A 14039-nucleotide genomic window follows, 5' to 3' on the forward strand; every position below is an offset into this window, starting at 1 on the left:
CATCAGAGGTGACTGTGTGCAGAGGGTGCAGACCTATAAATACCTGGGAGTGCAGCTGGATGATAAATTGGATTGGACTGCCAATAGTGATGCTCTGTGCAAGAGAGGACAGAGCCGACTATACTTCCTTAGAAGGCTGACGTCCTTCAAAATCTGCAATAAGATGCTGCAGATGTTCTATCAGACGGTTGTGGCGAGTGCTCTGTCAATCATGGAGAATCCACTGCATCCACTCAACAGGATCATCTCCAGACAGAGGAGCAGCTTCAGAGACAGACAGCTGTCACCTTCTTGCTCCACTGACTGGGGAGATCGGTCCTCCCCCACACTATGTGACTCTTCATTTCCACCCCTATAAGTTCTGGGGTAAACGTTAACATTATACAATGTTACTGTCCGTTATAACTTCCTTTGTACTCTCCACCTTGCATTTTTATCACTCTTTAATTAATATTGTTCTTATCAGTATGCTGCTGCAGGAGTATGTGAATTTCCCCTTGGGGATTAATAAAGTACCTATCTATCTATCTATCTATCTATCTATCTATCTATCTATCTATCTATCTATCTATCTATCTATCTATCTATCTATCTATCTATCTATCTATCTATCTATCTATCTATCTATCTATCTATCTATCTATCTATCTATCTATCTATCACACATTATTTTTCACCCTGTACTCAGCTATGTTAAATTACAGATCTTGCCAGTAAGCATCACCCACCCTCCCCATGACTTTGTTCCATATCAGTTCATCCATCCTTTCTCTAAATCTATTATATAGTCCCTTATCTATCTATCCTATATGAGTCCTCTTGTAGTAGACCACCTGGACCCACTGCAGTTTGCCTATCAGACAGAGGTTGGATTGGAGGATGCAATTATCTCTCTGCTCCGTAAGGCTTATTCTCACCTGGACAATACTGGCAGCACTGTGAGAACTATGTTTTTTGATTTCTCCAGTGCCTTCAATACCATCCAACCACCACTGTTAACGTGTAAACTCATGAAATATGCAGGTGGATGAGCACCTTCAATTTCTAAGAGTCACTGTCACTGATGGACTGAAGTGGGCATAACACATCTCCCTATAATTAAGCTTATAGTGCATTATTTGCAATTAAGGAAAAAAGTAAAGAGACAGATTCTGTCGATGCTGATTGGTAAAGGTATAAACAACTTGCCCGCTGTTGGCATGGACAGACAAGGTTAGTGAGGTGGCCACCTACACTCCATTATAAGGATGTCTTTTCACCCTGGCTTGCCAATAACCAGAGGAGGGTAAGATCTGAACCTTTTTTTTTTTCCTTCAGAGTAGCACCGTCTTTCTATCTTTCTTCATTTGCAAAAATCTGCTTTTTCCTCTTCTGCCATCCTCCCCTTCCCACATGGACAATTCACCATTGGACTATTGTGTTTGGAGTCTCGAAGTGATAAAGTCTGAGTGTTTTTGTGCATATTTATGCATACTGTATATATATGTGGAGTTATATGTGCAGGTGTGTGCTTTGTAGTCAAAATTTGTATTGGGTGTTTTTATGTTTATTTATGCTTATACAGAAGGTGTGGGCAAGTGATTGAGGTGGTAGCTCAAAGTAACTTTATACAATCTGTGCTCTGTGAAAAAAGAAGAATTTCTTTTAAGATTTAAATGACACTGTAGCATATCTCACATTGAGTTAGGGGGATTGTTAAAAGCTATTAGCTAAATAAATAGGCTTAATGGACTGAATGGTCTCCTTGTTTGTCAGATTTCTTATGTTGTTATGGAAGAGGGCTCTCCAAAGTCTTTTCTTCTTTAGATGTGTAAAGAAAGCTCAGATGTCTCCATTTATGCTCATGAAGTCTACAGGTTCACAGTAAACTCACACTCACTGGCTTCACAAAATTCTGGCATGGTAGGTGCTCATCTCATGACTGTTTCTTTTATACATCTCTATATATATATAAAATCCAACTTCTGTCCATATGACTATCTGCTTTTCATGAGAGAACTACTTAACAGATTTAAATTGGGTTTTTTTGTATAGGCCTAATTTGCCTGAAAATTCCGTCTGATTTTGCTACTTCTCTCATTGCGTTATGTATCATAATTTGCTTGCGGTACCGATTTATTTGCGCAAATCTGAGGAACACGCAGCAGACCGGGGCCCTCCTCACTCATGCGCCAGCCTCGGGCCATTTTTTACCTTTGCTTAGCTAGCGAACGCGAGAACTACTTAACGGATTTAGATTTGTTTTTTTTTTTATAATTTGCTTGAACATTCCAGTAGATTTTGTGACTTCTCTCATTATGCTAAGAATCATAGTTTGCTTGCAGGAACGATATATTCACGCTAATTCGAGACAGAGGCTGAGGGCCAAGGGAAGGGGGAAGCGTGACGTCAGGAGTAGGGAGCTGGGCCTGGTCCTCTTCACTGTCCTGTTTCACTACTACGCGGGCGGCTAGTAATGTTTCACTCATTGTATGATTTTGTATTCATTGTGGTTTTTGTCTGACTGTACTACTGTCAATAGTCTGTGATGGACATGTATGGCAAGAATTCCATTGTACTGGTCTATACATGGAGATAATCTTGAACTTGACATAATTAATCAACTATCAGAAGGCCACTAGTACCATAACTGGGCCTTGTAACGGTGTATTACATTAAACATTGCATCACACCCTCTTAAATTGATTAAGCTTTCATAATAACAATCAACAGGAGCCAAATTAGGTACAACTTCCTAGAGGGTCAGGAAATTATTGAATGTTCTGATTTCAGTTAAAAACATTGCAGAATAATGGCTAAAAAACCAAACGGATTTAGCCTCCACTTAATTATTTTATAGCTAAACTCTCATTTCCCGTCCCCATGAAAAGTGTTATCATTTAATAAGGGGAGACAAGCATTTCCACTAAACAATATTCTTCTTCTGCTCAGTGCATTAAAATCTGGAGGGGAAAGTAGAAAACATGCAGCAGTTCTCAAGCAACATTCAATTAGTTTTTCCCAGCAGGGGAGAACAAACTGATGACGAGAGAAGTAAGTGGCAGTATCAGCTTCTATGATGAGTTTAAAAGAGTTTAACTGGAAATGTGACGCAGAACTGTGTCATTGAACTCTGACTGGATTGTGTCTGTACAAATCATGAGTCAAATAAATAGTTCAGTCCAAAAGAGATAGATTGGTTAATCCTCCTCCCACAAGAAGTCATGCTGATTTATGAGTTTTAGCTGCTATTTAGAGACAAGCCATGCTGTTACTGGAATTCTGTTAAGAGGGTCTGAAATCAGAGCATCAGCATTGAATTAACTTTTCCATCCAAATGACAGGAGGTTCCTGGCTGAGTAGGTGCCGGTTCAGAGAATACTTTTATAATAAAGCACACCATTTCTCTACACATTGGTTCCCATCTAAGATTTAATTGCGTTTGCCTCTTTACCACAGGTGATTGGGGCCACAGAGCTGCCTTTTCATGAGGTGTAGAGCTTCTGGACTCAAAACGGTTGGTGAGAAGACCTGGTAGTGTTGCTGAACTGCATCAACTCTGGGTTAGGAGCCTGCAATTGCAATTTTAAATGCATTTGCTATATGAAGTGCTATTTTTTTGCACATTTCTGCTTAATAATTCTGTTCATTTTATGATAATAATGTTAAGCATGGCATCTTGGGTTGGTCCCTGTCTTACTTCTGAATCAATTCAACCACATCTAGGGTTCAAACAATGTAAGTGTAAGAGCCAATCTTAGAAAGTTAAAGTTTTGAGTTAAACTCACATTGATGTGTGCTTAATTTGAATAGAATATTAATGTCTTTCATAGTCATAGCTTATGGTATAGTCTTTTCCCCCTATAGTTAACAAGAGATAGAACCTTCTTGCTATAACTGAATAACAGTGTGATAATAAGTTCAGTTTGTTTGGAACAAGTCCCAGTAAAGAAGGACTTGAAAGACCCATTTAAGCTTAGAAATGGGATAAGCATACAGTTTTCTGACCGTTTTGAAATGGTTCAGAAATATTAAGTAAATAGTAACGATTTGAGATGTAACAAGGTTAATCTAGAATTGAACCTTTCTTAACATTAATTTTTCCTTTTTATTGCTATTTTAATTTCCTTTTTTTTGTGTAAACTGTTTTACTTTAAAACTTAACTAAACTTTAAAAAACGAAGATACTTTGTCTGTGGAATCATTTCTGCGCGTCAGGCTTTTGTTGAATCCCATTTTTGAGTTGAAGCTGCAGAACTTTGATAATTTTGGGAAAAGAAAACGCAGCTACAGTAAGAAAAAGAATAAAAGTCTGTCAGCCATGTCATACTGAGGCTGAAAGAACTGTAGTGTTCAAATACTCATGTATATGATGGAGAAACCCAAAAAGCTGGGGGGTTTGGGGAACAATTACATGGCTCACTGAGTGACACATTTCTAAACCAGTCCAATGTCTCATGAAAGCGCCGCCCAAACTAGGAGCGAACTGCAAAGAATAGAGATGGACTTGATGACCAGGTCCAAAAGAGAGCAAACTTCCATTTACGATGAATAGTTGAATTGTCTCCTAAAAAAATGTTTTAGACATATTAATGTGTGTAATGTGTGCAAAGTGCACAATATACTTAACCTATTGCAAAGAAAAAGCCTTTCTGTAGCATCAGATTATACATTGGCATGCAATGGCATCAAGGGACAAGTGGTAAACGTGAATGAACTGTTGTCGCAGGTGCTGTGTGTGCTCTCTGTTCTTCAGCATTAAGATGATAGTGTAAGAGTCGATGTAAGCCTGAAAGAATTGGTAGCAATTTTCATGAAAATATGAGCTGCAAAATATGTAAACAGTGTGTCACACTCCATCAAAAAGACTGCTATTAAGAGAGCTGACAACAGAAAGTCACAGGAGATGCAGATTTCAGTACTCAAAACACCCAAATTAACAAATCTGCCTATCAATACCAGCAGATATAGTGTTGGGGCTGCACAACATCCACCTTCTGACTGCACATCTAAACAAATAAATAAAGAAATTTAACATTACTCCCTGCGTGGAGTTTGCATGTTCTCCCCGTGTCTGCGTGGGTTTCCTCCGGGCGCTCCGGTTTCCTCCCACAGTCCAAAGACATGCAGGTTAGGTGGACTGGTGATTCTAAATTGGCCCTAGTGTGTGCTTGGTGTGTGGGTGTGTTTGTGTGTGTCCTGCGGTGGCCTGGCACCCTGCCCGGGATTGGTTCCTGCCTTGTGCCCTGTGTTGGCTGGGTTTGGCTCCAGCAGACCCCCGTGACCCTGTGTTTGGATTCAGCGGGTTGGAAAATGGATGAATGGATGGATTTAACATTACCATCTAAGTGGAAATGCAAACATGCTGTTACAAAATAGCCTCAGTATTTTAACACATTGTCTATATCTATACACCACAACACTTCAGTAAACTCTACTAGCTGTTGTTATGTCATATATTAAAATAGCAGAAAGATATCGTAGAAGATAGAGGCACTTCTCAAACGGGTGGAGCCCACTCACTGTGGTGGTCTACATGGCTGTCTACACTGTCACAGAGCTCATTAAAATGTACAAATGAATCATTTAACTCCAGCGTGGAGGACTGCCGGCTTCGTGCTCCGGCCCTCACCCCCAGGCCGCCGGGAGGAGCTCTCCCGACAGCAGGATTGTGCCCTGAGTTCCAGCAGGGCCTTATGGACTATGTAGTGTTTTTACACAGCCCTGCTTGATACCTTGGGGGCCACCAGGAGTCGCTGTGGGGGGGCTTATGGGCTCTTTTGTGCCTTATGACCCGGGAGTACGTCACGGTCATGTGACGGGAAGGAACGACGTGCTCCCGGGTTGAAGTAAAGGACTGATTGCCCTGACCCGGAAGGAATAAGGAACTGTGGACTGTTGGGACAGGAACACCTCCGGGTCAGGGGCTATAAATGGACGATGTCTCAGTCCAGACGCTGAGCTGTGCTGGGAGGGAGAGGAGCAAAGTGTCTGGGCGAGGAGGAGAGGAAATTATAGTGTTGTGTGGGTTTACTTGATGAATAGTGTGGAGGGTGCTTGGTGCACACTTGTGTTAAAAAATAAAAAGTCTTGGACTTGTATCCGGTGTCTGGAGTTATACCTGGGGGTTCCAGGGAGCACTAGCGCCCCCTACTGCCACACCAGTTACCTTGTACTGATGAGCTGCTGAATGTATAGCAGCAATTTTAGCTTTTTATTTTCTTTCAGTGTCAAGTCTTTTGTTCAGTATCATTTGTTCTCTCCCTGAAATCCCGGCATATGGTTCAAAACTGGAGAAACTCAGGGAAGGTGTTTTAGAAAGAAGTCCTGGGGCTTCTGCCTTTGATTTCACTGCTATTCACTTCACACTTTTTAACAGATTACCCAAGATGCGTATTGTCATTTGAGAATCCCATGTAGTATTTTCAGACCATCAAAAAACCTTTTTTAGGTAGATACAGCTGCATGAAATTCACCATTTTCATTTTAATTTTTCCTATTCATACAGCTCAGCACGGATTCTCTCCAACTGAAGTGAGCTGCACTGTACTGTTGCTGACAACTTTTACTGTCGTACACGTCTTTCTCAAAGCACATGCAACTGCTTTAGTTTTTAGGAATACACCTGCAACTTCATGCTGAAAGTCACACTCTGGCAGACACACAATTCTAGGTTAATGCTGCACTAAAAAAGAGACAACACTTAAAGCATGCATGCCAACAATTCAGTTGTCATCTCATTCTACTGTGCTGAAGAAGTTAGACTCACCAGCATATAGCATAAGACCTTAAAATCGAAAGATGACATAAGAAGAAAAATAAGAGTGAGGAAAGAAGGGAGAGAATGAAATAAGAAAGACAGATACATAAAGCTTCTCTTATTACAGCCCTGCTAGATTTGTATTACCGTGCTAAGCACTCTTTTAGAAACTGAAGGTAATCCAAGATTCGATATAAATTTACACGGCTAAAAATACAATGGAACCAGAAATTGATTGTGTGCATATGTAACACACAATATTGCACCTTCCTGACACAGAATAGCATACTGAGCTCAATTAAATGAAGCGACTACAGTGCACGTACCTACTGCTCATTAAGAAAAATAATACTGAGAAAGTCAGAAAACAACCACAAGATATCTGTGTTTGTTCATCTACCTGTATATTTAAACAAACATTTTTCAGAACGTGGAATGAACAAAACATAAATCTTACCATCAGGAGTGTCTGGTCGGAAAGTTATTTTGATGTGAAAGGTTTTATATGCATTCTTAATGGTTGGCAGAGTGAGGTAGGAAAGAGGAGTCTGGGTGAAATAAGGCACCACACGTTCTGAAAAAAAGAAAAGAACAGGTCATCAGCTCAGGATTGACATCATTGAATGCTGATCTTGGGAACTTGCAGAGATAAACCCAACATTGCTTCTCTCACATAGTCTCGGCATGAGTGTCCAAACTCCAGTTCACAAACATGGCCTCCTACTGTGTACAGTGCATAGGAGGCAATACAGTCCTAGGAAAGTGGCTCTTCCAAAAGTGAGTACCCGTCCTCCATTATTGTACTATTTCTTTTGAACAATACTCACATCTAATAAGATGGAAATCCAAGTTTATATTTCACTTGTTGGTGGGATTTGGCTAATGAGTATGAAGGCAAACCAATTTGTAAGCATGTAAGCACTGCATCTTCTAAGTGGTCTTGTATTGTGACAAGCGATCTTGTATCTCTTTCTTCAAATGAAATTTTTGTAGTCCATTCTGTGCAGAAAACTAAGGTGATAAATATGGGCTTTCCTGATTTTGGATTGAGTAAATCAGTTTCTTTGTTTAAAGACTCTGAAATGTATCTCTATGTGAGGTATAAATATTTTTTTTTTTATTTATATAAGGAGAAGGGCGATATTCAGGATTTTGGAAAATAATAGGTGCAAAGCTGATGTCATACACAATGAAAATTTTGGAAAGCATTATAGAGAGAAGGCTTAGGTAAGAGACCACCACAGGGGAGGAACAGTTTAGCTTTATGCCAGGGAGAGGAACAACTGATGCAGTCTTTTCATTGAGACAACTCATAGAGAAAGATCGAGAAAAACAGAAAGGATTGCACGTGGTGTTTATTGAATTGGACAAGGCATATGATAGAGTGCCACGTCAAGAGGTTGGGAGATACATGAGAGAGGAAGTAGGGCCAGAGAAGTATGTGAGGAATATCCAGGATATATATGAGGGAGTGAGGACTCGGGTTAAAAGCAGTGTTTGGGTAACAAACATGATCACAGTTAGAGTAGATCTGCACCAGGGATCTTCTGTAAGTCCTCACCTTTTTGATCTGGCTATGGATGTGCTGAATCATGGGCTGAAAGACCAATCACCCTGGTGCAGGCTTTTTGCTGATGACATTGTGTTGTGTAGCACCAGAAGAGAGTAAGTGGAGAGAGAGTTGGAAGAACAGAGAAGAGCTTAGGAAGATAGAGAACTGAAGATAAATAGGAAGAAGACAGAGTTATAAAGTTTAGTGATGATTAGGATTTGGAATTTATCCTGCAGGAATAGTTATTGAAAAGAATGAATAAACTTAAATATCTAGGATGAGTGGTAGGCTGAGGTGGAAAACTAGATGCAAAGATAACCCATAAACTGCAGTGTGGATGGAACAATTGGAAGAAAATGTCAAGACCATTGTGTGATCAAAGAATTAAGGTGAAGGTTAAGGGGAAGGTTTTTAGGACAGTTGTAAGACCAGCAATGATGTATGGAGCTGAAACATGGGCAGTAAAGGGAGCACAGTAGAAGAAAGCGGATGTGGCAGAAATGAGAAGGCACAGATGGATGTCTGTAGTTACAAAAAAGAGAATAAGAAATGAGACAATCAGAATTACAACAAATGTGGGAGAGCTATCAAAGAAAGTACAGGAAAGTAGGTTGAAGTGGTATGGACATGTGATGAGGAGAGACAATGAATATGCGTGCAAAAGAGTGAGGGAAATGGAAGTATAGGGGAAGAGAAAGTGAGGGAGGCCAACGTAGAGGTGGATGGATAAAGTGAAGGAAGATCTGAAGTTCAATTTTGAACTTTTCAAGCTGTAACATGCATTTGAATATGCACAAAATTCAAATATGAATATGATTGCCTCAGCTTGTGTGCTAGTATCACTACTTGGAAACTGCATGTTTCATACTGGGCTTGTTCTTCCCTATAATTTTGTGGAAATAAAAAAAAATGCAATCGAATATGGGCTGATCATTCTTTACTAGAATTTCTGAAGCTATGCTAACATTTGTGGCTGTCATTATTTCCTTAGGCAAATAAATACAAATTATAAATTTAATTGTAAGTATAAGTATGAATGGGGAATCACAAACTCAAGGGCACCAGTGGAAATTAAGGGGAAGTGCAATTAGGACTGAAGCCAGGAAACACATCTTTACTCAAGGAGTTGTGGGAGTCTGGAACAAATTGCCAAGACATGGAGTTGAAACAGAAACCTGGACAACTTGTAAGAAGTACCTGGGTTAGATATTGGGATAGCTTAGTTATTTGAGCTGGATGGACTGAATGGTCTCCTCTCAGCTGTCAAATTTGTTAAGTTGTTACAAATGCAAAAAAATGGATTTTACTGCTCTTTCTAAGGAATTTTAGAAGCAAGGCATTTTGTTATGTTTTATCAAAACAATTCAAAAAAGAATAACAATTTCCAAACAAAAATAATTCCTCAAATTATCAATGAAATAGAATTTCAGAAAATATTCTAATACTAGTATATTAACTCCCAACTCTCATTGGATACCAATTTACATTATGGACATCACGCACAATGCAAAGACGTACCTCGCACTTTAAGCATGGAGAATGCCTGGACCTTGCCTTGGTTGTTTGAGGCTGTGCATACATAAGTCCCAGTGTGCACTGAGGTAACAAAGGGGATTGTCAACACGTTGCCTTCCACAGAAGCGTTTGATGGGAGCTCCCCTTCCAGCTAAAACAAGAGACATCTGATATAACTCAGGATATAAGGAAACAAAGCTCTTCAAATTAAGCTTTGGAATGAACAGACATGCAAAGTAATTCTCACTCAAGGCCACAAGAGTCAATGCTCTCACACCTGCCAGTTTAACAGTTGAGCCTTTTAAAAGCAGTCTCACTTTTTATTTCACTTCATATCAGTAAAGCTGAAGGCTACAGTAAGTGAGAAACTTGATAAAGGTGTTTGAGAACAAATGTTTAGAAGTGCCCATTTTTAGCCCAAGGATTCCCATTATTACAGTTTGTAGCAGATGGAAAGAGGATTCATCTTACGTTTTGACTAAGCAACATTCATTAGTGCCCGTCAAGTTAAACAGATGCTCATGAGGTATCCCTATGAAACATGGTGAGGCTGATTAGGGATGAGCATTTTGATTCACTTCACTGATTCGATTCTTTCAAACTGTCTATTTAAGTGAACTAATTCTTTTTCATTTAATTGATTCATCAATAGGATTGATGGCCTGCTCATATGTGGTGTCCTGGGGATTGGAACTGGGGGGGGGTCCCCTTGATTCCATCACAAATATGCAATCTAATAATTCATACAATATTAAATAGTAGAAATATTTTCCGTCAAAGACAGGAAATCAATTAAATTTAAAAATATTTCATATCTCTTGTGCTGTGTGTAACCTTTCCTTGGTTTTCTTATATGTCTGAACCTCTCTTGACCGGTGCTCCTTCTCTCAAGCACGTTTCAATAAAGCCTGCTTCTCAGATTCCGGCATTACGAGGTGCCTTGCTCAATTTCTGTTCACTTTTATACTTCCTGTCTTTGAAGACGACTCTCAGCATGCCTCCTAAGCCTTTATTTCTCCTTGCGCGTCTCACACTCACACGTCCTCTTTCAATCACATCACCAAATCTAAACGGTCTAATTAGACACACACATAGACTTTAGCATTTTATTATAGAGCAGATCATAAATTATATATTTAACATGTTGATACCTTATATGACATTGTCCATATATATATATATATATATATATATATATATACAGTATATATAATGTGGTGGATTGCTGGCATTTTACTCCGGCCCTCACCCCCTGGCCGCTAGGAGGAACTCTCCCGAGAGCATATACGGGCCCCGAATTCCAGCAGGGCCTCATGGACTATGTAGTTTTTATACACAGCCCTGCTAGATATCTTGGGGGCCACTGGGAGTCGCTGTCGGGAGGCCAATGGACTCATTTGGGCACCATGACCCGGAAGCTCGTCACAGGAAGAGCGACGGGCTTCCGGGGTAAAGAAAAATACTGTTTACCCTGACCCGGAAGGAATAATGACTTGTGGAACTGTTGGGCAGGGTCAGGAGGAATAAAAGGACTCTGGGAACTCCCAGACTACGAGCTGAGCTGGGTGGTAGGAGGGCAACGCGTCTGGGAGTGGAAGATTGTGATTTATTGGTTTATTGTATTGTTTATGAATATAGTGGAGTGGAGGGTGCTTGGTGCACATTATTATAATAAATATAATTATTGTGGCAATTTTACCAGGTGTTTGGCGTGGTACCTGAGGGTTCAAGGGAGCACTACTGCCCCCTACTGCGACAATATATATATATATAGATATGAGAACAACACTCATATCAATGACAAAACAATTACATTAACAATCATGTTACGTTATTTTTAAAAATTTTTCCTTTTCTTTTTCATAACTTCTTTAACAGACTATTTCTCCGCTGCGAAGCGCGGGTATTCTGCTAGTACCTTATATGACATTGTCCGATTTCAGAACACACAACATGACAACACAGTTAAAGTGCATAATTAAATAAGATGATACGTTAAACAATCACAAACAAATAAAAACTGTGCAACTTGATCTCAAGTTGTGGTTTAGTTCATGAATCAAATGGATGACAACAGTGCATCTTGTTACAGAGTAAGGATTTGTTCGTATATCAAATGAATGAGAATCCTGAAAATAATTTTCATGTAATGGTTGAATAGTGATTGTCGAGTAATGAGTATAGACTGGAGGACAGTTGTTGAAAGCAGAGAATAATTACAGATGTTTTATGATCTAGTAGCAGTCGAACCACTATGCAGAGGTACATAGCCTGTCTGAATGTTATTTGTTTCTGCTATTATGGCCCCCAGTCTGTGGCAGCTTTTTCAATAGTTTTGCACTTATCTTATAGCATGTCAGCAGTGGGTGTCAATGGAAGCCATGTAGGAAGTGGAAGCAAAAAATATTTTACCTTTGTCCATTTAATATCTGGAATTGGGTACCCTGAAGCTAAGCAGGGAAAGACTGCTGTTGATCCCTCAGTGACTTCCTTCACTTCTGGCTGAGCAGCAATAACTGGCAAAGCTGAAATGAAGAGAAAAGCACAGCATTTACAATAAAAACTCCTGGACTACTGACAACACAAACACAGCCCTGTAGCCAGCTCTCCCAAAATAAATAGACACATAGGAATTGCAGTATTAGGAAATGGCACTTTTTATATAGTGCTTTCCCATAAACCATCTCAACATTCTAATGTCTCGAACTGGGGTGGGCAGCTTTTTAGTGGTTATTCAAATTGTGAATGACAATTTTTCTTCAAATTTCTTATTGTCAATTAATTTGTGCAAAATATTTTACAATATCATTTCTTGTTTACCATGCTCATTTTTTCCCTATCACTCATCCTTAAGTGAACAAAAGCCAGTGTGTCCCATAACAGTCCTACTTATCTTTTTAAGAATTTTTTTTTTCCTTTAACTTTAGGAATACAAACTGTTTCTCATAAATATCATAAGCCTCATTTACAGATTTTTATTTAGTAAAATACTACACTAAAATTCAAAACAGCAAACTTTTATTGCAGAGAGGTGCCATGCAACTACATTTGTATAAAAGCATTAGGACTAAGTGCATACATACTTTGAACATTTAGGACCACCTCAGACTGGACTGAGCCCACTTCATTGGTTGCAGTACAGCGGTAGTGGCCAGCATCAGACTCCTTCACCTGGTCAATTCTCAGCATGCCCTCTTTGACCATAATGTGTGATGGCAGGTCTCCATCCACCTTGCTCCAACTAATCACAGGCTTGGGATCTCCGATAGCTTCACATTCAAACTCCACGGCATTACCCACCATGACCATCTGGACTTGAGTCCGAACATTGATCATCACTTTAGGCAGAGCTGTGGAAGAGGTAAAAAAAATGTATAAGGAATGTTAACGGGCTACTCAAGTTATCAACCAGCTCTGATCTTCATCTTCTCATCTTCTGTTCTGACTTTTGTCCTCAAATTAAGTGATCATGATTGAGGGGACATTTTTATAAGTATAGATAAACAGAGAATCTTCAAAGCAATTGGAGAACAGGCTAATTAATGGCAATTCAAAAAAACAAGGCAAATGCCAAAATGCAAATCCAAGCTGAAGAAGAAGAGGTCAAATTTAAAATGCAAGCCCAGAGAAACAGATATAAGGGTACCAAAAAACTTCTAATATAACAAAGCAATATAAGTAGGAAAACTGAGATTGGGTCAGTGTGATGATGGGGGTCCTGCTCCACACTCCTTCTTTCAGATTTGAGAGCCCTCAAACCCAACACTGTCGGTAATGTGACCGATCAACTGACAAATAGGGACAAATCAAACTGAACTAGGGAATGGTGCCAAAAAGTGCAACAGTGCTTTTATTACAAACAAAAACGAAACAAATCAGTGTCCAAATAAAGTACAGTGCATCAAAGTTCCAGAAATAAATAATTCATGAAAAGGTGAAAATCCCAGATGTTTAAAACAAGGCTAAAAAATGAGAATTAAAACCTGCACCCGACATTGGAGCCACACCAGCCAAGCACAGCTCCTTTCCAGTCTCTCCAGTGCACTCAAGTCTTGCTCAGCTGGAGAGACTATAGCCGCCGTGGTCCTCGCACTACTGACCACCATCTTGGCTGCCTCTGCCAGACCCCTCGGGGTCGGTTGTCCTTAAGTTTTCCTTCTCGCACATTCACTTGTCCCTCGGATCCCTAGGTAGGACACCACCTCGATTGAACCAACTCCTCACATTCGGTGG

General features: G+C 39.8%; 1 protein-coding gene across 10 annotated transcripts in view; it reads right to left on the reverse strand.

Moving 5' to 3' along the window:
- Positions 1-14039, reverse strand: part of hspg2 (heparan sulfate proteoglycan 2) — a 516773-nt gene that overhangs the window by 48605 nt on the left and 454129 nt on the right. For 8 of the 10 annotated variants that reach the window (XM_039755775.1, XM_039755773.1, XM_039755774.1 and 5 more), the window contains 5 exons: positions 12890-13156; positions 12219-12331; positions 9810-9957; positions 7197-7313; positions 6749-6766 (listed from right to left, as the gene is read on the reverse strand). In XM_039755775.1, coding sequence (XP_039611709.1) covers positions 6749-6766; positions 7197-7313; positions 9810-9957; positions 12219-12331; positions 12890-13156 — 663 coding nt within the window. The remainder of the gene's footprint in view (positions 1-6748; positions 6767-7196; positions 7314-9809; positions 9958-12218; positions 12332-12889; positions 13157-14039) is intronic. The other 2 variants (XM_039755772.1, XM_039755780.1) reach the window with 1 other exon arrangement.

This window comes from Polypterus senegalus, chromosome 6, assembly GCF_016835505.1.
Source record: "Polypterus senegalus isolate Bchr_013 chromosome 6, ASM1683550v1, whole genome shotgun sequence".
NCBI classification, from domain to species: Eukaryota; Metazoa; Chordata; class Cladistia; order Polypteriformes; family Polypteridae; genus Polypterus; species Polypterus senegalus.